This window comes from Rhinatrema bivittatum, chromosome 5 (assembly GCF_901001135.1).
Source record: "Rhinatrema bivittatum chromosome 5, aRhiBiv1.1, whole genome shotgun sequence".
In the NCBI taxonomy this organism is placed as follows: domain Eukaryota; kingdom Metazoa; phylum Chordata; class Amphibia; order Gymnophiona; family Rhinatrematidae; genus Rhinatrema; species Rhinatrema bivittatum.
In genome coordinates, this window is record NC_042619.1 from 89492640 (window position 1) to 89519624 (window position 26985).

Genomic DNA, 26985 nt, shown 5'->3' on the forward strand with positions numbered 1-26985 from the left:
TAGCCAACAGATGCATTAACACTTGCAGTGTTGTTTCAGGATCATTTTACCCATTATTGTATGTTTGTATTTTATGAAACATAATAATTTAAAACTGCCTTTTGTTTTGCAATATACATGATGATAGTACCTGACGGAAAGTATTAAACAGGTGTCAGGAAATGGCTTGCAATGTAATATAACTTAAAATGAACTACTGAAAAGTACAAAGGAGAGGATAAAGGAGCAGACATATTTAATTCTAAGAAAGGATATCTAAGATAAAAATAATTTTTCTGCCTTTAGACTATTAGAACAGAAAATAAAAGCCCTATTACAATTCCTGACAAGCAAGAATCAACACATGTTTACATATAATTGGAATTAGATCTGCTCAACCAATAATGACATTAAATTTCCCAGTGTGCCACAAAAGGCTAATGTATGCCATTCAACTGGTATTATAATTGCCAGGCCATATCTTTCAGATTCAATTTCAGGGATTAAAGATAACATAAGTGAAGTTCTCACATGTCTGTTTACATCAGGCCAGAGAGCAAAGATAAGCCTTGCTAAATCTTGGTTTTCATTGGTACCACATCCATCTGAACACATTTTTGAACTATAAAGAAGAATAGGGCAGGGGAAGGGTTTTTGGCAACGGCATACTGAGTACATGCAACATGAAAGCCCCAAACGTGTCAAATGATAATGATCCAGCAGCATATGGAATGGCAAGCTGATACATAGCACACTGCCAATGGGAAAAGAGCAAACACTTATAAGTAAAGCTGATCAAATATGTACTTTCACCATGATCTGAGATTGTTCTGTGTGAAAGATAGTCCTTTGGCTAACTCCCAGGGCCCTCAAGGACAGACAGTAAGATTATCTCTGTCCCTCTATTGGTCTTTAAATATTCCACTTGTATTGCTTCCTTCATCTTTCGCTCTCTTGGTCTGTCTCCTTCTGCTCACACTTCCTCCTCCTAGTGTGTTATTCTCTCTGCCCCGCTCTTGTTGGTCTCGAGATATGGCTGGGAAACAGGGAAATGAGTTCAGTCCCTCACTGCCCAGAGCTCTTCTTTTGTGTCTTTTTTTACCCTATCCAAATTTATTGATACTGGTTTGTTGAACTCCCAGAGCTGTTTGGCTATTCTTCCTTCTAATCTGTTTGTAGAACCTGTCACATTTCTCCCCGCTTTTTTTGACTACTCCAGAACTCTCTGTCAGAGTCGTGCTCCTCTGTTCTCAGGACAGGAAGTTAGCATTTATGTTTTCTTTACCAGGCCAGCTCACGTACCAGACCATGATCTTGGGGGGGGGGGGGGGGGTGTTGCATTCATTATGTTCTTTAGCCACCTAAGCGGATGGGGCATGATCTGACAGATCTCTGAAGATCCCTCATTGGATACAGTTCCTCAAACTGCCTACTGTCCACTTAATGGTGAGGCATTCCTTTGCAAATGTAGAAAGTTTCTCTTGCAAGTGGACAGCTTTGGGCAGGAAAGGGTGTTCTTCCCTTTTTGACACTTGAGAGAGCCCAGCCCCGGTGTCCCACTGGGAAGTCCTTACAGGGTGCCAGAAGAGAAGCTCCTATATGCGGTTGAAAGTCTCCCCCGCATTTGGATGTTCTTAATACCTGACTGGAAGTACTGCAGACATCCATTTATCTGAAATGGTCAGGACCAAGGCCATGCTGGATAATAGGTTTTTATGGATAATCATAGTTGTCCCATATTTTAAAAAGAAACAATAACTGCACAAAATACAACTGTTTATTGAACACCAAACAATAGGCAAGGGGGTCATCTGGCACATAACTCCATCACTGATTACAGTGATCATCTGTTTTAATTTAGTTTAGTTTATTTGATAGCTTGAGTAACTGCATATCCAAAAAGAAGATCAATGTAGTTAATATAAAATCTGTTCAAAATAAGATATAAATACAATTAAAAACACAGGGCCGGATTTTTAAAAGGTTACGCAAGCCATATTTGCTGCTGTGCCGGGGATCGCGCGCTGGCCACGCGTAACTTGCATCTGCCCAGAGGCAGGCGCAAAAGGTAAAATAAAGGTCAGGGGGGTGGTTAGAGTAGGGCTGGGGGGGGAAGGTTAGGGGAAGGGGTGGGAAGGTCAGGCTAGGGGGAAGGGAACGGGGGAAGACAGTGCGGCTCGGCGCGCGCAAGGTGCACAATTGTGCACCCCCTTGCGCACACCGACCCAGGATTTTACAGCGTGCGCGCGCCTGCGCGCACACGTTATAAAATCGGGCAGACATGTACGTTTGCCGGGTAGCGCGCGCACATGTATGCCTGCGCGCAATCTTTTAAAATCAACCCCATATGTTTTATTTTATTTTTCCCAGGAATATATCAGTGTTTATTACAAGGGAAGAAACCCAGGAGAAATTAGTGGAAAAATGACATCATTTTTCCAGGTAGATATATTTGTTCTTGTTGTAATAAATACTGATAAATTCTTGGGTGTGAAGAAGTGACCCTGTTTCCCCCTTTTTTCATGTGCAGGACCAGGCTACATGCCTGGTCCATCTTAACTCTTATAGAGGGACCCTGCTGAGAGGGGAATAAGAGTGTGAGCCCAGCTAGGATCAAGAGGCCCTACATTTCCAGGAGAAGGCAGCTCCTTTAAATATCGCTGACCTAACTTGAGGCATTGTGAGTACACTGCACCGTTAGGCAGACTACTGTTACGTTATTTGCTGTTAATGTTAATAAAAGTTAAGGTGTAAGAAGAAAAGGTGGAATCAGCTTGCTTCCTGACTCCAGATAGTAAAGTTTTACTCAGCAATCCTCACACTGGGTAAAATAAAATAAAACTGAAAATGAAATTCCTTAAGACATTGGCAATAAGTAAAACAAATAACAGAAAAGCCTAAATACAGATAATAGTAAAACATTTTCAGTGGTCAGACCAAATAAGTCAGTTTTAGATCACCATCATCTGTAGTAGGAGAAACTTTTGTTTCATGGGATGTGGCAGATGGAACTTCAAAGCCAGTAGCAGAGGCTTCCAGTAAGTCCCTGATGACTAATAGGGCTGGTGTTAAGGTAGACTGCTGCACACAATCACTTGATGCCTTCCAGTATAACTCCATCTGTTTCATACAATTAAGATTCTTTTATAAGATTTTTCTGTAGCCTGTACATATGCATGATATCCTGCTAGGTAAGATAAGATTTCTGCTCCAGAAAGTGTATCAGTCAGCTCCTAGTAAATACAGCATCATTCATCGTCATTTTTTGTAGATCTGGTTGCTGTTCCTCATTCTTTTACTGTCTACTTCCTTGGAGTTCATAACAATATCCATAATTTCAAAGTAAGTGAGCCTTAGGGAAACTGGAAGATTATTGTTGCAGTCAATCCAATTCTCAACTTCAGCAAACTCTTTAAAAAACATTATCTTCTTTCTCTTCAAGAAACATGGCAGAAATCCACAGAATAGAAACATAGAAACATAGCAATGACGGCAGAAGAAGACCAAACGGCCCATCCAGTCTGCCCAGCAAGTTTCACACTTTTTTTTTCTCATACTTATCTGTTACTCTTGGCTCTTAGTAACCTTTTGGTTCTATTTCCCTTCCACCCCCACCATTAATGTAGAGAGCAGTGTTGGAGCTGCATTTAAGGGAAATATCTAGCTTAATTAGTTAGGGGTAGTAACCGCCGCAATAAGCAAGCTACACCCATGCTTATTTGTTTACCCAGACTATGTAATTCAGTCATTGTTGGTTGTCTGTATATAGATCCACTTTTCTTCATTCCCCTTGCCGTTGAAGCAGAGAGTTATGCTGGATATGCATTGAAAGTGAAGTATCAGTCTTTCTCCCCTGCCATTGAAGCAGAGAGCTATGCTGGATATGCGTGAAGTATCAGACTTTCTCCCCTGCTGTTGAAGCAGAGAGCTATGCTGGATATGCATGAAGTATCAGACTTTCTCCCCTGTCGTTGAAGCAGAGCTATGCTGGATATGCGTGAAGTATCAGACTTTCTCCCCTGCCGTTGAAGCAGAGAGCTATGCTGGATATGCGTGAAGTATCAGACTTTCTCCCCTGCCGTTGAAGCAGACAGCTATGCTGGATATGTGAGAAGTATCAGTCTTTCTCCCCTGCCGTTGAAGCAGACAGCTATGCTGGATATGTGAGAAGTATCAGTCTTTCTCCCCTGCCGTTGAAGCAGAGAGTTATGCTGGATATGCACTGAAGGTGAAGTATCAGGCTTATTTGGTTTGGGGTAGTAACTGCCATAACAAGCAAGCTACTCCCCGCTTTTTTGTGAATGCAAATCCTTTTTTCCACATTCATTCACGTCTTCTAGACTTTAGAGATGTGAATAGGAACCGGAATCGGTTTGGATTCCGGTTCAGATTCAAATGTGGGGTTTTCCCATCGGGCCCAATCGCGTTTTGTTTGGCAATATGGCCCGAATGCAGGAGGTCGCTCCTGGACCCCCGCTGGACTTTTGGCAAGTCTTGTGGGGGTCAGGAGGCCCCCCAAGCTGGCCAAAAGTCCCTGGGGGTCCCGCGGGGGTCCAGGAGCGATCTCCTGCACTCGTGCCGTCGGGTGCCAGGAACCAAAATGGCGCCGATAGCCTTGCCCTTACTATGTCACAGGGGCTACCAGTGCCATTGGTCAGCCCCTGTCACATGGCAGGAGCACAAGATGGCGCTGGCCATTCAGTGCTCCTACCATGTGACAGGATCTGGCCAATGGCACGGATACCCTGTCACAAGGTAAGGGCAAAGGACGGCCCGGAGCGGGAGATCGCTCCCGGGTCCCCCACTGGACCACCAGGTACCTGTAAAAAGGTTTTGGGGGGGGGTCGGGAGGGTGGGGGAAGCTAAGGGGATACTTGTAAAGGGTCGAGGTGGGTTTAGGGGTTATTTTTGTGTGCCGTTTTTCCCGCCCTCCCCCAAAATGATAAGGGTAGCCCCACGATCAATTTCATGGGGTTTTCCTATTGTTTTGGAAGAGCCCCCGATTTCTGACGATTTTGAAAATATCGACGATATTTTCAATGTCCAAAGCTCGATTCACATCCCTACTAGACTTTATGGATCCACAGTGTTTATCTCATGCCCCTTTGAAGTCTTTCACACTTCTGGTCTTCACCACTTCCTCCGGAAGGGCATTTCAGGCATCCACCACCTTCTCCGTGAAGAAATACTTCCTGACATTGGTTCTGAGTCTTCCTCCCTGGAGCTTCAAATCATGACCCCTGGTTCTGCTGATTTTTTTCCGACAGAAAAGGTTTGTTGTTGTCTTTGGAACATTAAAACGTGTCCTAGGCATTGGAGATGCACTAAATAGCATTATTAATAGCGACATATTTTCTGATGTTTTCATAGCCATCAGATCCTTTAAAACTCATAAGTATCCTTATGAATCCTTTGCAGTAATGACATTTTATGCTCCAGAGTACACCCTGATCTATCAGCTGGGGTTTAATAATGTTTGCCCCATGATCAAGTTTTTAAGCAGTTCTGCTTTCAACTGAATGGATAACACATACCTCTTCTTTTTCATTCCTGGACTGATCTCTGATTTTCCAAACTTGGAGCTGAAGGGTTGCTTGGCTCATTTTCAGCTGGGCTCACTCTGCCACTGTCACTAGAAATACTGTTAACAGAAGAAGTGCAAAATGCTGATCTGCCATGGCTGCATCTATACAGGAATGAATTGTGATAAATCCTGTTTTTGACTCCCTTTCTGACAGGTTTTCCACTGATAGAAAAACTGTGAACATTAGAGATGAAATTCTCCCATTTGGCTGTGGCTGTATTGGCGGCAAATGGTTGAAAATGAGGCTAAGCTGTTGGTTTATGAAATCTGTGCAATGCACAAATTCCAGAAAATTAAGAATTTGATGGATAATAAATCACAACCCAAGTACCATGATATTTTTTGCACAATGAATTTACAGTAAATAGATCTTCGGTACTGTACTGTAGTCCTTTTTAAAAGGTCTGTCATTGGAGTGGCTACCTTGGAGAAGTGAGGGATGAATTTACGATAGTAGCCAACTAATCCCAGAAAGTTTTGAGCCTGTTTCTTTATATTAGGCAGGGAGTAAGTGACCACAGCCCAAACATTATCCACCAAGTGCTTCACGTTTTCACTCACCACCACAAACCCCAGGTACCTGATGTCAGTGGCAACCAGAAGACATTTTACTAGATTGGTAGTCAATTCAGCTTTCTTTAAGGACTATAGGACCTCCTTCGCTTGCTGTGAGTGAATTAACCAGTATTCAGTATGTATGAGTACGTCATCTAGATAGGCTACTGCAGACTGGAGGTGGGTCTCAATATGAGGTCCATGGGTCACTGGAAACTGGTTACAGCTCCATTAAGGCCAAAGGATAAAACCAGTATAAATCAAAAGAGATGGCAAATACACTTTTTTCCCCTAAAGATCTGAGGAAGAGGGATGTGCCAATAACTCTTGATTAGGTCCAGTGTAGTGATACACTGAGCATTTCCCTGTTAGTCCATCAGTTCACTGATTCTAGGTAATGGGTATGCATCAAATTTAGATAATTTGTTTTTGTTTTGCAAACAACCCATTGGCTTTCAACATCAGGACCATGGGGATAGCTCACTCACTCCTTGACTCTTCTATTATTCTTAGGTGCAGCATCACCTCTATCACTTTTCTGCTATCTGCTCATTTGGTTTCCAGGACCTGATAAGGCAACTGAAACATTTTCTCTCTGGGTTTTGCCTATATAGTATGGGTGGTCAGATTTGCCTTCCCTGGTTATGCTAGAAAACAGTTCTAAGAACTATCTCACTAGCTACTAGGGATGTGAATCGTTTTAGGACGATTAAAATTATCGTCCGATAATTTTAATATCGTCTTAAACCGTTATGGAACACGATACAATAGAGATTCTAACGATTTATCGTTATAAATCGTTAGAATCGTGAGCCGGCACACTAAAACCCGCTAAAACCCACCCCCGACCCTTTAAATTAAATCCCCCACCCTCCCGAACCCCCCCAAATAACTTAAACATTTCCTTGCCAAATCCTACCTCCTTCAATCCCCCACCCTCCCGAACCCCCCCCCCCAAATGACTTAAATTACCTGGGGGTCCGGAACGGCAGCGGTCCGGAACGGGCTCCTGCTACTGAATCTTGTTGTCTTTGGCCGGCGCCATTTTCCAAAATGGCGCCGAAAAATGGCGGCGGCCATAGACCAACAGGATTCGACGGCAGGAGGTCCTTCCGGACCCCCGCTGGACTTTTGGCAAGTCTTGTGGGGGTCAGGAGGCCCCCCCCCAAGCTGGCCAAAAGTTCCTGGAGGTCCAGCGGGGGTCAGGGAGCGATTTCCCGCCGCGAATCGTTTTCCGTACGGAAAATGGCGCCAGCCATACGCGTATGGCCGGCGCCATTTTCCGTACGGAAAATGGCGCCGGCAGGAGATCGACTGCAGGAGGTCGTTCAGCGAGGGTTCCGGCGCCTCGCTGAACGACCTCCTGCAGTCGATCTCCTGCCGGCGCCATTTTCCGTACGGAAAACGATTTGCGGCGGGAAATCGCTCCCTGACCCCCGCTGGACCTCCAGGAACTTTTGGCCAGCTTGGGGGGGGGCCTCCTGACCCCCACAAGACTTGCCAAAAGTCCAGCGGGGGTCCGGAAGGACCTCCTGCCGTCGAATCCTGTTGGTCTATGGCCGCCGCCATTTTTCGGCGCCATTTTGGAAAATGGCGCGGCCGAAGACAACAAGATTCAGTAGCAGGAGCCCGTTCCGGACCGCTGCCGTTCCGGACCGCCGCTGGACCACCAGGTAATTTAAGTCATTGGGGGGGGGGGTTCGGGAGGGTGGGGGATTTAATTTAAAGGGTCGGGGGTGGGTTTTAGCGGGTTTTAACGATTTATCACGATATTTTACCCCCCCAAACGGCAACAATACGATTCCCTCCCCCTCCCAGCCGAAATCGATCGTTAAGACGATCGAGGACACGATTCACATCTCTACTAGCTACTTGATTTTCCCCCTCTGTTCATGGGTGCACCCATCTCTCATTTTTACTGACATTCCCTTCCTGGTTTACTATTGTCAGGCATGCCCTTCTTTGTCCTCACTGAATTTCATTAGCAGGATCTCTCTTTACTTCTTTCTAGGGTTTGAGCAGGCTAACAAAGCAACATAGTAAATGACAGCAGAAAAAGATCATTTTGGCTCTGGCAACTGGGTTTGTCTGGAAAGCTGGAAGTTCTGTAATTAAAAATCGTGTGGAAATGCAGGTACTCAGCGGTCAGTTTGGCAGGTTATACAGGGGACATAGGAGGCCAGATGTTTAGGCAATGGCCACACTAGTATTGATGGCTGTTTAGATTATTACAGAGGTTTTTGGTTAGACATGGGAAAGGTAAGTCCAGGAGGTAACTAAATAGAGATTTTGTATGCTCTTCTACCCACGATGGTAGAGTATGGACATGAAAACAAAAAAAGACAGTCCTGATTAAGGGGAAATCTGTGAATATTCACAGAATAATTCTGTGAATATTGCTGAAGATATATTCCATCTGCAAGCCATAGAGTATGAACAACTGCAAGATTTCCCCTTAATCAGGACTGTCTTTTTTTGTTTTCATGTCCGTACTCTACCATCGTGGGTAGAAGAGCATATAAAATCTCTATTTAGTTACCTCCTGGACTTACCTTTCCCATGTCTAACCAAAAACCTCTGTAATAATCTAAACAGCCATCAATACTAGTGTGGCCATTGCCTAAACATCTGGCCTCCTATGTCCCCTGTATAACCTGCCAAACTGACCGCTGAGTACCTGCATTTCCACACGATTTTTAATTACAGAACTTCCAGCTTTCCAGACAAACCCAGTTGCTAGTTTGATTCTATCATCACATAGCATAGCCTGCCAGACACATCTGGCTATATAAGCACCTGTATTTCTGCTAGGCCTTCTTTCTTTCTCTCTCTTTTTAAATGTTAACATTTGTATGACAAGTAAAAACTGTTTTCTAAAAAAAAAACTGGAATATCATTACAATAAAAAAATTAAAAAGAAAAAATATATCAAAAAAACAACATAAGACATATACTAGTCCACCATTATGTGGGAGAGTCCATTTAAGAGAAAAAGTAGAAAAATAAAAACAGGAAAATAAGCATGTGAGCATCATAGTGGGATGGCTTCTGGCCTCTCTGACACTGGGGAAGCTAGAACAGGAACAGAAATCATATTTGACAGGAATACAGACTCTTGGGGGATCAAAAAAGATATATTGAATTCCATGATATTTTATAATGCACTTACACAGAAACCATAAGACAAAGGAAGCCCCACGCTAAACTACCTGAGGCCAGTGCAGCAAGAATTGCTTCCTAATATACTGTACTACTCATGACATATCTGGGGGACAATAATTTAAATGTACTACTCTGCACATTTTTCAAAATAAAGGAGTTTTCATTGGAATAAAGAAGTGATATATCTTGGAACTTGTAAGGACTGTGATTTGCTCTGCACTCCCCTTGTTAATTTGATATCTGGAAACATTCAATTTTATTTAAAAAAAACAATGCATCTCTATGTTTGAAGAATATTTTTAACAAAGTCTAAGATTAACAGTACAATTAATATAGATGTTGTACCTGCATCTATATCTAATCTCTCAAGAAATTCAGTTAGATCTATTCTATTGAGGGACAGCTGAGACCTCTGACCCTTAAAGGTACATTTTCAAATGTTTACTTGTATAAAAATGTCCATTACATGTTTATGTGACCCAATCTCACATAATGGGGCAGATTTTCAAAGGGGTATGCACGTAAGATACGCGTACCCCCCGAAAACCTACCCCAAGCTCCCCCTGCACGCGCCGAGCCTATGTTGCATAGGTCCTGGCGCTTTCCTGGGGGGGGGGGGGCATCGGGGGCGTGTCACGGCTGGTGCGTCATTGGGGTGTTCCGGGGCGGGGCAGTGGGCGTGGTTCCAGCCCGGGGGCGTGGCCGCGGCCTCCGGACCAGCCCCCGGACCAGAACATGGTACGCCGGCAGTCGGCCCGGCTCGCGCAAGTTACGCCTGCCTCGGGAAGGCGTAACTTTTCCAACAAAGGTAGGGGGGGTTTAGATAGGGCTGGGGGGTGGGTTAGGGAGGGGAAGGTACGGGGGGGGGTGGAGGGAACGGAGGCAGGCTGCACAGCTCGGCACGAACAGGCTGCCGATTTTGCGCAGCCTTGCGCTTGCCGACCCCAGATTTTAAAAGATACATGCGGCTATGCGAGTATCTATTAAAATCCGGCATACTTTTGTTTGCGCGGGTGCAGTTTTTTAAAATCTACCCCAATGTGTATTTTAAAAAGGGGTCACATATGTGTTTAAATGCACATACATGAACAAAAGTACACATTCAAAAAAGGAGCAAGTTAGGGGTATATTGGGGCATGGTTTGCAAATATGCACATAATGAAGATTTTAGAAGCAACATACGTGCAGACATAATCAAATTTATACATGTTTATTTACTACAACTCTATTAGGCACACAAGTTAAAACTTTCATTTTGATTTCTGATTTAGCATTTGGTGGGTTGGCTTTCCAAGTGCATTGGACACAGGAACAGGCTTGGGGGTGGGAGGGTCTTATGGGATTATTTCTGATTTTTGATGATCTTGGAGCCATACATAAACAGAATGTACATACACATGCACAAAACTGATTCTAGGCCTGTTAACTTAATTTACACATGTGCAGGCACACAGAACAGTTCCAGATATTTGATCCCCTACCTAATTACTGCTTTCATATACCCCAACGCCTGCATAATTATTTTCTGTTTGCACATCATAAGATCATAAGAATTTGCCAAACTAGATCAGACAAAGGGTCCATCAAATCCAGCATCCTGTTTCCAACAGTGGCCAATCAAGGCTACAACTACCTGGCAAGTACCCAAACACTAAGTAGATACCATGTACTGATGCCAGTAATAGCAGTGGCAATTCCTTAAGTTAACTTGATTAATAGCAGTAAATGGACTTCTCCAAAAACGTATCCAAATCTTTTTAAAACCCAGCTACACTAACTGCACTAACAACACCCTCTGGCAACAAATTCCAGAGCTTAATTGTGCGTTGAGTGAAAAAGAATTTTCTCCAATTAACTTTAAATGTGCTACTTGCTAACTTCATGGAGTGCTTCCTAATCCTTCTATTATCTGAAAGAGTAAATAACCGAGTCACATTTTCCCGTTCTAGACCTCTATTATATCCCCCCTCAGCTGTCTCTTCTTCAAGCTAAAAAGCCCTAACCTCATTAGCCTTTCCTCATAGGGGAGCTGTTCCATCCCCTTTATCATTTTGGTCACCCTTCTCTGTACCTTCTCCAGTGCAACTATATCTTTTTTAAGATGCAGCGACCAGAACTGTACACAGTACTCAAGGTGCGGTCTCACCATGGAGCGATACAGAGGCATTATGATATTTTCTGTTTTATTCACCATTCCCTTTCTAATAATTCTAATAATTCCAAACTTTCTGTTTGCTTTTTTGTCTGCTGCTGCACACGGAGCTGACGATTTCAATGTATTATCCACTATGACGCCTAGATCTTTTTCCTGGGTGGTAGCTCCTAATATGTAACTATAGCATGGGTTATTTTATTCCTATATGCATCACCTTTTACTTGCCACATCCCTCAAATAATTGTTGCAGAGTTTAACAGACCTCTTTGCTAATGTTTGTAGCCAAAGTATATATAGATGCTATTAATTAGGTCTGTCCCAACTAGATAAGAAAAAGCAGTTTGCTCATTTCAACTTTATACATCTGCTAGTGTTAGAAGTCTCCTGATAAGATTACAGAATAAAGGCAGGCAAAGCTGAAAATGATTAGAACATTATACACTTCACTTTCGGAAGTGCAGAATAGGTAGCTTTGGCCCATCATCTATCAGGAAAGTAAGCTTTGCTATTTTTATTGAATATTTAAATGCTTTTCTAGTAGTAATTATTATTGTTATTTGCAATCAGCTTTCCAGTGTTTATTCCTCTGTTGAATTATTTTGTTGCTTAGAAATTGCTCAAATAAGCTTCCATTAACTAGCCCCCCCAGGAAAACTACCTTTTTTTAGATCCTTAACAATTTGAATTTCAGAAATTAATAAAAACAGAAATCCTTTTGATTTTAATGGTAGATATAATTCAGCAGGGTTTCGATTCAGAGCAAAGATTTGTATTGGCTGTACTTGATGTTGCGGCAGCATTCAATACAGTTAAGGAAAAAGTTCAGTCTCAAAACCTTATACTTTATATTATGAAATTTAATTATATATTTACATGGAAATCAGATGAAAAACAATGCCCCAATTTACCATGCAATAGGGTATAAAATAAAAAACTGCCTCCTCTTTTTTCTGTGGCTTTCTCCACATCAGGGAAGACTCAGAAATATATTTTGTAGCGTATAAGAAACAAAAATGTTAAACTGTTAATCCACCTTAATAGTAAGTAACCCCTGATAAATAGGAAACCCCCTTCCCCAGTAGTCAGTAACCACATCAAAGGCGAGAATCCTCAGTCAATAGTAAAAGAACCCTCGCAATCACCCACCCACTCATCGAGAATTACACTTTAACATTCTGGAGGGGTAGGACATTCATGGGCAGGAGGAACATTAGAGTCCTCAGGTCCATGCTGCTGCTATCAGTGAATGATATTGCAAGGGATACTTCACCATTATCTCATGATAAAGAGGTGAAGCGCTCCTAGTTATGTCATTTCTGTTACGCGTGCCGCCCGCGGCAGCCCCACAGAGTGGCCCTCTCACCTCAGACAGATTCCAAGGCCTGGCTCCTCTTCTCTGGCGGCAAGGGGCCGCCAGCTCCGACCTCGGGTTCCTTCCAGTGCCTCCGGTCCTGCCTCACTACCCAGTGTTACCAGCCAAAATGTCCCTGCTCGTTGGGCCTCTCCACGTGGCCCGTGGAGAGACTCCGTCATCAGCACCATGCCCTCTCCTAGGCGCACGTGTGCGCATCTCTAGTTCTTTTAAAGGGCCCCGGCGGGAACCTGGCCGCAGACCCAGATGCTGATGTCAGACTCTTCAGTGTAGAAAGGCTCAGGCTTCACTCAGTAGCGTTGCCTTTGCAATAGGTCTCCTTGTATTCTGAGTACTCGTTGCTGGTCTCCGAATTGTGTCTTCATGGTGTTCCTGTTTCCTATGATTCCCGGTTCCTGTTCTACGTGTTCCTGTTCGTCTATGTGTTGGACTGATTCTTGGATTTGACCTCCGCTACGCCTGACTACTCTTCAGCTTCTCTTCAGCTTCTCTGCAGCCCCGGACCTCCGCTATGCCTGACTACTCTTCAGCTTCTCTCCAGCTCTGGAACTCCACTACGCCTGACTACTCTTCAGCTTCTCTCCAGCCCTGGACCTCCGCTACACCTGACTACTCTTCAGCTTCTATCCAGCCCCGGACCTCCGCTACGCCTGACTACGCTTCAGCTTCTCTCCAACCCCAGATCTCTGCCACGCCTGACCATGCCTGCCTTCTCCATGCTCTGACCATTGCCTTGATTGACTACGCCTGCCTTCTCCGTGCTCTGACCATTGCCTTGATTGACTACGCCTGCCTTCTCTGTGCTCTGACCATTGCCTTGATTGACTACTCCTGCCTTCTCCATGCCCTGAGCATTGCTTTGAACAACTATGCTATAGACTCTCCTGTGTCCAGAGTCTACGCCGCTTGCCACAACTTCTACTTGCCGCCGGCTCTGTTCCTAGCCTGTCAGTGATGCCTCTCCTTGCCTATTCTCTGGACGTGGACTTACAAGGTTTAGACCTCCCTTTGCTTGGGCGCCACCAGCTACCTCTTCTTCCATTGACGCCCAAGTTCCTGTACTGAATCCTGTTCAGGATAGGATTATACCATCTACTGGCTGCTGTCTCTGGGCTGAACCACCTTCCATCCTTAGTTAACACTGAGGCCCACCTAAGTCCTGCCGGCCCCGGCACCCAAAGGCTCAACCCGAGGGGAATGAGGGCTGGTATAAGTGACACTCCAGTGGCCTCCAGCTTCAGTCAACTCCACCTGCCTACGGGTTGCATCAACCCCACCTCAGCCCAAGGGTCCATCTCCGATGCAACAATTTCCTGACAGCAGTGATGAAGACAGGAGGACTCTGATGTCTGTCTTGCCCATGAAGATTCGGTCATTCTAGCATAGTAAGACATGTTTCCAGAGGGGTAGAGGGAGGTTGGTGGGCAGCTCCTTTGCCATTGTGGGGTGATACCTAGTCAGCAAGAGAGAGTGTTCCTGTCTATTGGTGGGATTACTGCCTATGCGGGGAGAGGGGAAGTTACATTCTATATGGGGGAAAAGGTGTTTAGGAGGATATGATTTCTCTTTGCAAGGATTAAGAAGAGAGGAGATTCCCTGTGCTAACTGGGACAAAGTGTAAGGAATGGTTAACATGGAAGATTTCTGACCTTGGTTAATGAAGACATTAAAAGTTAATATTCAAAGACATTTAGACAGATAACTCACAAGTTATCTGGCTAAAGGCCGAGAATTTAATATTTCTGGTACTTATCCAGCTAACTTTTCACCAAATAAGTCATTTTGCAGCTAAAAATTAGCCAAATAAGTTTTGGGTATTTCAGGGACATTCTGGGTAGTGTTGAGTTAGCTGAGAAACTTATCTAACTTTGACATTAGGATTTGGAAAAATATGTTTTTCAGCTAATTCTAGCCATTCCTTGGAGCAGATCTAAAATTATTTGGGAACATGTTTCTGGATAACTTTAAATTTAACTATGTTCAAAAGTGATCAGGGCTGAATATATTTCTTCCTCCTTCTGGGCTTACTGCTGCTGCCACTGCCTTCTCCTCCTCCTGGGCCATGATGGGATGAAGAGATGATGACTTCCAGGTCATAACCGAAAGCAAATATGATGCCTATTCCTGGTCCCCAACTGAGATCAAAGATGCCTCCACTTCCTGCTCCCAGGGCTACCTCACTAGCTGAGAAAATCCATTTGCCCAGCAAGTGGATTTTCAAAACCTCGTATGTTAAGCTTGAATTCATACTTATGGCAGATGTTAATATTGCAACTCTCATGAGACAGTGCTGATTTAAGTTTAGAGAACATAAGGTGCTATGTATATGGGCACACGGCCAGATAGGCAGCAATTTTATATCCTGCCTGTACATATGCACGCATGTTATAAAATAGCCCTGGTGCGCTTATGTGTGCACCTACGTTTATGATTATATGTGTACAATAGCTTAAATCGGCTTTGGTACGCACCAGTGAAGGAATTTTATAACAAACATGCATCCAGCCCATGACCAGTTTCACCAGTTCATCTACTAGTTTGCCCAATCTAGAACTAGACCCACCAAAACTCCTGTTTCTTTATCTTGCACTCCTCCCAGTTAACCCTGGCCCCTCAAACAGACTTCAGACATGCCCGGAAATAATTTTATAAAGACTTGTACCTCCTCCATAGCAAAAGTAAATTTGCGCTCAATTAAACCTAGGCACATGCCCAGGTACGAAGCTACTTGCATGGATATCTCCAGGCCACACCCCAAAATTCCAATGCCTCACCAACATTCTGCCTCTTATTTTCCCAATCCGAGATATTTGTGCATCGGGACTTGTGCGTGCATGTGGGTGGCTTATAAAACCTGGTGGACATGTGCATGTGCTAGATGCGATTACTTCTCCCTGCTTTTAAAAATCATTTTTAAGTGAATAATGTACTTCATTGAATAAAAGGCAGTGTTAAGATTTTAATCTTACATTAATATAAAGTAGAGTTGCTTACCTGTAACAGGTGTTCTCCTAGGACAGCAGGATGTCAAGTCCTCACCTATGGGTGATATCATCGGATGGAGCCTGACACAGAACTTTGATCTTAAAGATTCTAGAGCTTTCAGCATGCCCCACTGAGCATGTGCAGCTGTAGTCATCACCCTGCCCCCTAGGCAGAGTCCCTCAGTCCATGATATAGCTAATACATGGAGAAACCAACTCTCAAGGGAGGCGGGAGGGTTTCGTGAGGACTAGCATCCTGCTGTCCTAGGAGAACACCTCTTACTGGTAAGTAACTCTCCTTTCTCCTAGGACAAGCAGGATGGTAGTCCTCACATATGGGTGAATACCAAGCTACAGACTGTCCAAGCAGGACAAAAGTAAACTGCATAGTGCTGGAGCACTACTCCCTCCTTTGCCTGAGAGGCAGCTGACACATCAGGGGTGTAAGCTGGAGAAGAGCTGGGTTCTAGAAAGAAAGCCAAGAAAAGACTGAGACACAAACCCTCATACGTAGCAGGGATGCCTGAGGCAGGGGAGTGATGCAAGTGCATGCAGAAGCAACAGCGTATCATGGAAAACAGTACAAGCAGGGTTTCTGACAAAAACAGTGGATCTAGATCCTCCTGAATACAGGAAGGAACCAGAAATGTAAACAAGAGAGACTCTAGGATGAAAACCGCCCAGTTTTTTTGGTGTGAAAAAAACAACCGAAAAAACAAACTGGGGTCTGAGAGCCCTCCAGAAAGAGACTGTCGACTATTGACAGTCAAAGCTCTGGAGAAGAGGGCCCAAGTATGGCTGGCAGGCCAAATGGATTAAGGAAACCCATGCCACACTTGAAGAACAAGCAGTAAACCACTGCAGGACCTGGGACAATCACCTCATGCCGAAGCATCAGACCTAGCTGACTGCACAGGACAGTGTCAAGGGTTTCAGGGGATGAGAACAATTCCCAAAACAGACCTGTAGCCTAAAGCTTCCCGGCAGGTAGATAAAATAGGCCTAAAGCTCATTCAAGAGCACCTGCCAGAACCGGTTCATCTATCCTGTCACAGGATAGCAAGGGGAGAAAGAAGTTCCTTTGGGCAACCCAGAGAATGAGAAAAAAACTAAGGCAGTATTTCTCCCTGCAGGTACACGGAGAGATACCATGGGCTTCTTAGCTTCATCTCCACTCCCCCTGACAAACCAATTAGAAGTCGGAAGGAGCAAAGAACACAAGGAGGTAGACCGGTGGACTGCCAGGGCAAGCACAAGTCACCTGGTTGTCTATCAACCCCAAGTGAACAACTCACTGCCAAAGACAGCAGGAAGTAAACCCACTGTGATGGAGTCCTCAGACTTCTTGAAACAGCGGAAGCTGAGAGCAATTGCCCCAGGGGAGAAGTCCCGAAGTTTCCACCAGGAGATGGGAAGCCAGGGAGTCATAAGCGCAAACCCCGGTAGAACATAAGAACAGAAGAAAATGACATATTGGGTCAGACCAAGGGTCCATCAAGCCCAGCATCCTGTTTCCAACAGTGGCCAATCCAGGCCATAAGAACATGGCAAGTACCCAAAAACTAAATGTCTATTCCATGTCACCATTGCTAATGGCAGTGGCTATTGTCTAAGTGAACTTAACAGCAGGTAATGGACTTCTCCTCCAAGAACTTATCCAATCCTTTTTTAAACACAGCTATACTAACTGCACGAATCACATTCTCTGGCAACAAATTCCAGAGTTTAATTGTGCGTTGAGTAAAAAAGAACTTTCTCCGATTAGTTTTAAATGTGCCCCATGCTAACTTCATGGAGTGTCCCCTAGTCTTTCTACTATCCGAAAGAGTAAATAACCAATTCACATCTACCCGTTCTAGACCTCTCATGATTTTAAACACCTCTATCATATCCCCCCTCAGTCGTCTCTTCTCCAAGCTGAAAAGTCCTAACCTCTTTAGTCTTTCCTCATAGGGGAGTTGTTCCATTCCCCTTATTTTGGTAGCCCTTCTCTGTACCTTCTCCATCGCAATTATATCTTTTTTGAGATGCGGCGACCAGAATTGTACACAGTATTCAAGGTGCGGTCTCACCATGGAGCGATACAGAGGCATTATGACATTTTCCGTTTTATTCATCATTCCTTTTCTAATAATTCCCAACATTCTGTTTGCTTTTTTGACTGCCGCAGCACACTGAACCGACGATTTCAATGTGTTATCCACTATGACACCTAGATCTGTGGGGGTTGGGTGTTTGGCTTCCCTGACAGATGGCACGCCACCTCAGAAGGTCAACATCTGTCCCATGTCTAAAACCTACTCTTAGCATAAAGAAACTGTTTTGTGCCGACCGCAGCAAGTTTTAGCAAGTAAACATACTTCCTGACTATAGCTAACAGGAAGTCTGCAAGGAACATATCTAGGGCAAAAGCTTTGCAGCAGAAGCTTTGCAGCACCAGCTTAGTTTATGACCTACTTGCATTTCTGTGGGTTTTCACACCTAGGTAGCTCAGTACCATTGCCTCATGACCAGCTAATGACCTCCCCCCTCCCTGCCTGAAGATTGACCGTTTGCACCTCTCTGCACCCACGTAGTAAAAGGTCAGCATAAACATTTATGTGGAAATATTGTAGCAGTAAATATGTGACGTATGTATCCGATGCAATGCTATGTAATGATTTTACAATAAAAGGGGGCTGCCCAAAATGCTGGCAGCACGCTTCACCCTGAAGACCGTCTGAGGTGTTTTCATTGCGACATAGATCTCTTTCTTGGGTTGTAGCACCTAATATGGAACCCAACATCGTGTAATTATAGCATGGGTTATTTTTCCCTATATGCATCACCTTGCACTTATCCACATTAAATTTCATCTGCCATTTGGATGCCCAATTTTCCAGTCTCACAAGGTCTTCCTGCAATTTATCACAATCTGCTTGTGATTTAACTACTCTGAACAATTTTGTGTCATCTGCAAATTTGATTATCTCACTCGTCGTATTTCTTTCCAGATCATTTATAAATATATTGAACAGTAAGGGTCCCAATACAGATCCCTGAGGCACTCCACTGTCCACTCCCTTCCACTGAGAAAATTGCCCATTTAATCCTACTCTCTGTTTCCTGTCTTTTAGCCAGTTTGCAATCCACGAAAGGACATCGCCACCTATCCCATGACTTTTTACTTTTCCTAGAAGCCTCTCATGAGGAACTTTGTCAAACGCCTTCTGAAAATCCAAGTATACTATATCTACCGGTTCACCTTTATCCACATGTTTATTAACTCCTTCAAAAAAGTGAAGCAGATTTGTGAGGCAAGACTTGCCCTGGGTAAAGCCATGCTGACTTTGTTCCATTAAACCATGTCTTTCTATATGTTCTGTGATTTTGATGTTTAGAACACTTTCCACTATTTTTCCTGGCACTGAAGTCAGGCTAACCAGTCTGTAGTTTCCCGGATCGTCCCTGGAGCCCTTTTTAAATATTGGGGTTACATTTGCTATCCTTGATTGTATTACCAGCCCAGAAACCCAAAGTGCATCAGGGCAGGCCCAGCGTTCTCTCAGGACAGAGTATCACTACCCCAGCCATGAGTGCATATACTTCCCCTTTTAAGGGAGCTCGTGGCCCAGCAATGGACAAGGTTGCATGACCCAGGATTGCTCTGCCCACAGACAGGTTGATCCTGAAAATGGGGGAATAATACCTTGTACGCTACTGTGAGCAGAGGGCAGTATCCCTTACGTGCGGTACTTGGCCCCCAACTCCCTCTGTCATGGAAATGGCAAAAAAGTGAAAGGCATGATCACCTAGCTGATGGACCGAAACACTCCTCACAGAGGAGGGTCCTGCAGGCAAGGATGATTGACGATAGCAAACCCACAGAGCCCAGCAGATACCAAGGTAACTCCTGAACCGGGGGGAAATTTGGAAAGCCACTGTGGAGCAACACTAGACAGGCTCCCTCGAGATTAGACATGCCACTCCTCAAGTGTCCAAGAGAGAGTGCTACTCTCGACTACTCTTGGGACTGGTGCCAATAACAGCAGTGACATCCCTTGTCCGGGAACGGAATCAAAGGACACCCCTCGAAGGGCTACACAGTGGGGCATCCATAGGTGAACCTGAAAGGGTTGCCTCAGAACCCAGTCGAATCTCCCCTCTAGAGGGGAGAGGGAAGCAGCAGAATCGGGGCCTCCCGATCCTGAAAGACCTAGCAACTCCCCAAAGGAGAGCTGAGGCACAATCACTGTTCACCAAGGCACCAACGCGACAAACTCACCACAGGCAGCCAGCCTTAGAGAGTGGAGGTCACCACTGCAATCCCCAGAGGGATCACAGCTGAAGACGATCCAATGACCACCGCTGCCGTTCCCTCCAAGGAGACGTGCCAATTCAGAGGATCGGGACTCCAAATCAGAGAAAACAATTACTCAGGGACATAGCCCCAGGGATTGTTCCACAAGAACATGGTAGAGGTTAAAATTCATATTCCTCTGCTGAGAAAGAAGAGGATGCTCGAGCTACTCTCATGATGTCCATTCACCTCAGGATCCAACCAGAAGTGCAGACCAAGGTCAGTCCTGCGGCTAAGGATCACAACCTGTTGTGACTGCCCGGAAGGAACAATGCGCACACACACACACACCCACCAATGCCCAGGTGACAGAGGGCAACTGGAAGCCCTCCAGTGTGAAAGCACGCTAGTCAGACTCATGCAGTGGTAACCCATCCACGGATGGAAGCACACCCCTAATCCCGAATGCTGTACTTGTGGAAGAAATCCCACACCCTAGCGAGGACTGGGAACCCCACCCAGGAGCACTGAGGGCACCGGGCCACTGCGTCCAGATGCACCAGTGCACCAGGGTGCCTCGAGTAGATGGCTACCTATGAGCTCAATCCGTAAGAGGCCAAGAACCCTTGCCCCCTGAGGGCTGCAGGGATATGTGGGGGCTTCAGAAAGTCCTGGCAGTCGATGGCTACAGGGGTGACAAGGGTGCCCAATGGTGAGTCTGGTGCCTGTGCGGTGGGGCTCGACATAGTCGAGGCACTAATGAGAGGCATTGGTGGTCCAAAGGGACCTTTAATAGCCCCCCCCCACCTCAATGGCCTTGAGGGCATCAATGGTATTAGGGCAGCATTGCATTGTAATGGAATTGAGATCATGCTAGCACAACCTATGGCATACAGGGTACGCGCCTCAACGGCATTGAGGGCTGACCCCGCTTTAATCTCGACAGCCCTGAGAGTGGCCATGCATGCACCTTGATGGATAAAGGGCATTGATGGCATCGAGAGCACAGCAGCATCGATGGTACCATCGAATGTATCAAAGACACCATGGCATTGAATGCATCAAGGGCACTGTGGCATAGAGTGCATCGAGTCATCAAGTGCATCGAGGGCACGTGACATCAAGTGCATCGAGGCATCGAGCATGCCACATCAAGGCATTGCGGCACCGAGGGCACCAAGGCATCAAGTGCGCCATGACATCGAGTGCATCGAGACACCGTGACATTAAGCGTGCTGCATCACGGTACCGAGGGCACTGTGGCACCGATACTCCAGTTCCACCGATGCCAACAGCACAGAAGGCCACCACAACATTGTGGGCAGTCACACACCTCGAGGGCAATGAGGGTGACCCTAGACCTTGATGGCGACAAAGGGACTACGGTACTGAGGATGGGCCCTGTCCTTGACGCGGTCCTGATATCGATGCATCTGACAAATGATGTGCTGGTCATAGCTGTGCACGGGCAACCATTCATGGGCATGGCACCGAGGTGCGGCAGCAAGCTGCTAGCCCAGGCTCCACTCATCCTCTCTCACAGGAAGATTGTATTGCCAAGGCTGGCAAGCAGGAGGAGAAGCAATGTCATCCAGGGCTCCCACCCATGGAGACTAGTTTCTTGAGTCGTGGGGAGGATGAGCTCTCCCCCACCACAGGAATGGCATGGTCCTCGATTCTTCCACTGTCTGAATCCATCGATGCCGAGTGATCGGTGAACCACCATGGAACTCCAGCCCGGGTAGAACTCAGGCGAGTCCCCAGGTTCAGTAGCTTACACAGCTCACCGGTGGACTGCATAGTTCATTCCTGCCAGCACTGTGGAAAAAAAGAAAAACAGACAGAGCAAGAGAGGACACATATACAAAACCTGCAGGAGCAGTTGTTTTTTTTATTACATACTGCCAGGCTGCACAGGGGAGAACCCACCTTGCAGCCGGCACACACTTGGAAAAAAGAATAAAACTACCATAAAGAAAAGTTGCAGCTCTAGAAAAAAATCACTTACAACCTATAAGAAGAGAGCAAAGCTGAATATTGTGTGTTTTCTGATAAAAAAGTGCACAAGCTCCACAACTGCGAGATGACAGCTCAGCAGAAAAAAAGAGACTGAGGGACTTTGCCTAGTGGGCAGGGTGATGACTACAGCTGAACATGCTTAGTGGGGCTGAAAGCTCTAGAATCTTTGAGGTCAAAGTTCCGTGCTGGGCTCCATCCAATGCCATCACCCATCTGTGAGGACTACTATACTGCTTGTCCTAGGAGAAAGCTAAGCCCTTACTGTTAGACTATACTGCAAGTTCAAATAGTTACTTGCAAAGTTTAAGTGAAGGAAGATGACATTTTCTATTCAGACATTGGGATTAAGTTTAGAAAAGAACCATTGATTTCTGGCCTCCGTATGCCTCTATAGCACTATAGAAAAATGAAACAGCCTGTCCGCATGTAGAGAACAAGCAGTGAGTTGTTCAGTTTCCCAAGCTGCATATCCCTATTATGTTGAGAATAATGCCCTAAGAATAGAAAATACACGTCACCATATCCAAACTATATCTCTCCAGTGCAGGATGAGCCTCTTGGAAAATTGCCTTCTCCTCACAGCTCTAGATTTCTGAAGTGTCTTAACATTGCTAGTTTGAAAATTTCTCTGTGTCCTGCAGAACTATGCATTACTTTTCCTGCAAACATACAACTGGCACTGGTAAGATTCAATGCTATTTGCTACCATTTGAAATAAGGAAACAGTTACCATGTTCCATCATTGTCAGTGGAAACCAGAAGAGGATGATGGAGTGGACCAAGGCATTGATGCAGTGACCCCAGAAAACCTGAGGGAAAACAATTCATAAGAGTCATGAGTCTCCTAGATTCTAGATCTATGTCTAAGTCTCAACAAATGTGTCATTGAAAGCTCTACTGATAAAGTGTAATGCTATTTCTGAGAATACTGAGAACATTTCAAAGGCATCCCAGGTAAATAAGTAATTATCTAGGTTGAACACTGTCCCTCTCACGGTGGCTAAAAGAGGCATTCACGGAGGTCTGTTTAAGCCACAGGAGAAAAGTTGTGTATAGATTTCATTTTCAAAACTACTACTATTATACCCCAAATTGTACATAGCCACTCTGTATGCACATACCTTGAAGCCAATTTCAAAGGGTAGTTTTCCTCTGGAAATTAACTGCAAGGTCCATACAAATGAAAATGCACCTTGATAACCTGTGGGCTATTGAAAATTGCCCTCATTATTCTTAAGGTTTATAAATCTATTTCCTCACCCATTTTATTCCTTTTAAACTTTCAGGGCACTACTGTTAGCTTCATTTAAAGTTTCTGGGCTCAATTTACCCTGTCGTTCTGGGCCTCTACTTGGCATATACTGCCTGATATTCAGCCTCTGTCAAATATCAACTATTATAAGAGGGTTTATTCTGGAAATATTTGGGCAAGTGAATATCGCTTAAATATGGCAAGAAAAAAAAATAAATTTTGTGCACGCAGAAGACAGAACCACCACAGATGTGCTATTAATGTCCTCCACTCTATACAGCCCACCAGGTGTTTTTCACCCACACACTTATGAGGTATTTGCTTGCCTCCACAAGTCCCCCAGCCTAAATATATTTATTTTTTCCCCCGAGCAGGAATACATTTGTGAGCCTCCTTTTTTGCAGCACAGCTCCTATTACCATCTATGAGAGGAAAAAAATATCAACTCTATTTTTTTCTTTTCCTAGAAAATCATGGGAGCTTTGCTGACTTGTTTTCTTTTATTTTTTTATATTCTATTAGCATAGAATAAGAAAGGAATGTCTGGCATGAAATAGCAGAGTTGCTTACCTGTAACAAGTGTTCTCAGAGGACAGCAGGTTGCTAGTCCTCACACATGGGTGACATTATCAGATGGAGCTGGGCATGGAAAACTTATGTCAAATTTTCTAGAACTTTGACTGTGTCTCATTGATCATGCCCAGCATGTGTCCAAGTGGGGTCCTCTTCAGTCTTACAATATGGAACTCAAGGATAAAATATAAAAGGACAAGAAACCCACATAGTGGAAACCCAATTCCACAAGGTAGTGGGCAGGTTTCATCAGGACTAACACCCTGCTGTCATCGGAGAACACCTGTTACAGGTAAGCAACCTTGCTTTCTCCAAAGACAAGCAAGATGGTAGTCCTCACACATGGGTGAAACTCTAATTACAGGCTGCCCCTCAACGAAAACCGGGGACAAACAAAACATCTAAACTAATTGCCAATGGACATATCAACTGGTTTTGTTGGTAACGGGGAGGGGGGGGGGGGCAGCCGGAACACATATGATGGGCCGTAGGCGGGACGAGAGTTGGATTCTACACCTCAATCAAATTCCAAAGGACAGATTGGTCAAACCTACTGTCACATTGGCCATCCCTATCCAAACAATAATGTGATGTAAATGTGTAGAGAGAACTTCATGTTGCAGCTCTGCACATCTCCTCCATAGGAACTGCTTGCAAGTGGGTCACTGATGCTGCCAACAGAATGAGCCTTGACAAGTAGGGATGTGAATCGTGTCCTCGATCGTCTTAACGATCGATTTCGGCTGGGAGGGGGAGGGAATCGTATTGTTGCCGTTTGGGGGGGTAAAATATCGTGAAAAATCGTTAAAAATCGTTAAAAATCGAAAAATCGAAAAACCGGCACATTAAAACCCCCTAAAACCCACCCCCGACCCTTTAAATTAAATCCCCCACCCTCCCGAACCCCCCCCCCAAATAACTTAAATAACCTGCGGGTCCAGCGGCGGTCCGGAACGGCAGCGGTCCGGAACGGGCTCCTGCTCCTGAATCTTGTCGTCTTCAGCCGGCGCCATTTTCCAAAATGGCGCCGAAAAATGGCGGCGGCCATAGACGAAAAAGATTGGACGGCAGGAGGTCCTTCCGGACCCCCGCTGGACTTTTGGCAAGTCTCGTGGGGGTCAGGAGGCCCCCCACAAGCTGGCCAAAAGTTCCTGGAGGTCCAGCGGGGGTCAGGGAGCGATTTCCCGCCGCGAATCGTTTTCGTACGGAAAATGGCGCCGGCAGGAGATCGACTGCAGGAGGTCGTTCAGCGAGGCGCCGGAACCCTCGCTGAACGACCTCCTGCAGTCGATCTCCTGCCGGCGCCATTTTCCGTACGAAAACGATTCGCGGCGGGAAATCGCTCCCTGACCCCCGCTGGACCTCCAGGAACTTTTGGCCAGCTTGTGGGGGGCCTCCTGACCCCCACGAGACTTGCCAAAAGTCCAGCGGGGGTCCGGAAGGACCTCCTGCCGTCCAATCTTTTTCGTCTATGGCCGCCGCCATTTTTCGGCGCCATTTTGGAAAATGGCGCCGGCTGAAGACGACAAGATTCAGGAGCAGGAGCCCGTTCCGGACCGCTGCCGTTCCGGACCGCTGCTGGACCCGCAGGTTATTTAAGTTATTGGGGGGGGGGGTTCGGGAGGGTGGGGGATTTAATTTAAAGGGTCGGGGGTGGGTTTTAGGGGGTTTTAGTGTGCCGGCTCACGATTCTAACGATTTATAATGATAAATCGTTAGAATCTGTATTGTATTGTGTTCCATAACGGTTTAAGACGATATTAAAATTATCGGACGATAATTTTAATCGTCCTAAAACGATTCACATCCCTATTGACAAGGCCCTCAAGATGCAGTCTGCTAGCCAATTAGAAAGTGTTTGTTTGGCAATTGTGATGCCCAACTTATTCCTATCAAAAGAAACAAAGTTGAGTGGACTATCTATGGGCTTCTTTCCACTCCAGATAGAAGATTAAGGCTCTTCTGCAGTCCAAACTGTGCAGGGCTTGTTCACCTTGGTGCGAATGGGGACTGGGAAAGCATTGTGATCTATACATGGAACGACGGTATATAAAATGTCTAAGTAAATAAATAAATAAAGTTTAGCAGGATGATAAACTGGTTAAGATAGAAGTCCGACACCACCTTAGGCATGAACCTAGGATTCGTACACAAGACTACTCTTTCATGGAAAAATTTAATATAAAGTGGATAATTCATTAAGGCCTAGAGCTCGCTGACCCTGTGTGCTGAAGTGACCACCACCAAAATTATGACCTTCCAGGTCAGGTACTTCAGGTCACAGGAGTGCAGTGGTTCAAAGGGAGGTTTCATCATCTGAGCTAACATCATGTTGAGGTCCCAAGACACAGTGGGAGGCATTAGGAGAGGCTTCAACTGCAGCAGGTTCTATATGAAATGTAGAATTATATGCTGTACAGAGCTGGGCATATCATCTACACCATGGTGATATGTGCCAATTGCACTCATATGAACTCTAACGGATTTGGTCTTCAAGCCAGCTTCTGAAAGGTGCAGAAGGTAATCAAGCAGTTTTTGTATGGAGCAGGAGAAAGAATCTAGGACCTTCTGCTCACACCACACAGAAAACTTCCTCCACTTCAATCCATAAGACTTCCTAGTGGAAGTCTTTCTAGAAGCTACCAGAATCCGGGACACATCTTCTGAGAAATCGAGCAGTTGCAATATTAACCTCTAAACATCCAGGCTTTGAGAGACAGGGTCTGGCAGTTGGGATGTGCAACCTGCCTCAATCCTGTGTGAGCAGATCTGGGGAAGTCCTCAGACTGATCAGTTTCTGGATGGACAACTCCCACAGGAGTGGAAACCAGACTTGTCTCGGCCAATAAGGAGCTATAAGGATCATAGTCACTTTGCCCTCACAAAGCTTCAAGAGAATCTTCACTGCCAGTGGAGCTGGGGAATACACGTACAGAAAACCCTTGCACCAATGCCGAATGAGAGCATCTGAGGCTGATTTTCCACATGTTTTGTACAAGGAGCAGAACTGAGGAATCTTCCTGTTCCAAGGTCCTGCAAAGAGATCCACATCCGGGCTTCCCCAGAGGAAG

General features: G+C 45.3%; 1 protein-coding gene across 1 annotated transcript in view; it reads right to left on the reverse strand.

Annotated features, from left to right (window-relative positions):
- The window catches only part of ATP8A2 (ATPase phospholipid transporting 8A2), a 1219142-nt gene that overhangs the window by 298785 nt on the left and 893372 nt on the right, over window positions 1-26985 (reverse strand). The window contains exon 30 of the mRNA XM_029602569.1: window positions 22820-22898. Coding sequence (XP_029458429.1) covers window positions 22820-22898 — 79 coding nt within the window. The remainder of the gene's footprint in view (window positions 1-22819; window positions 22899-26985) is intronic.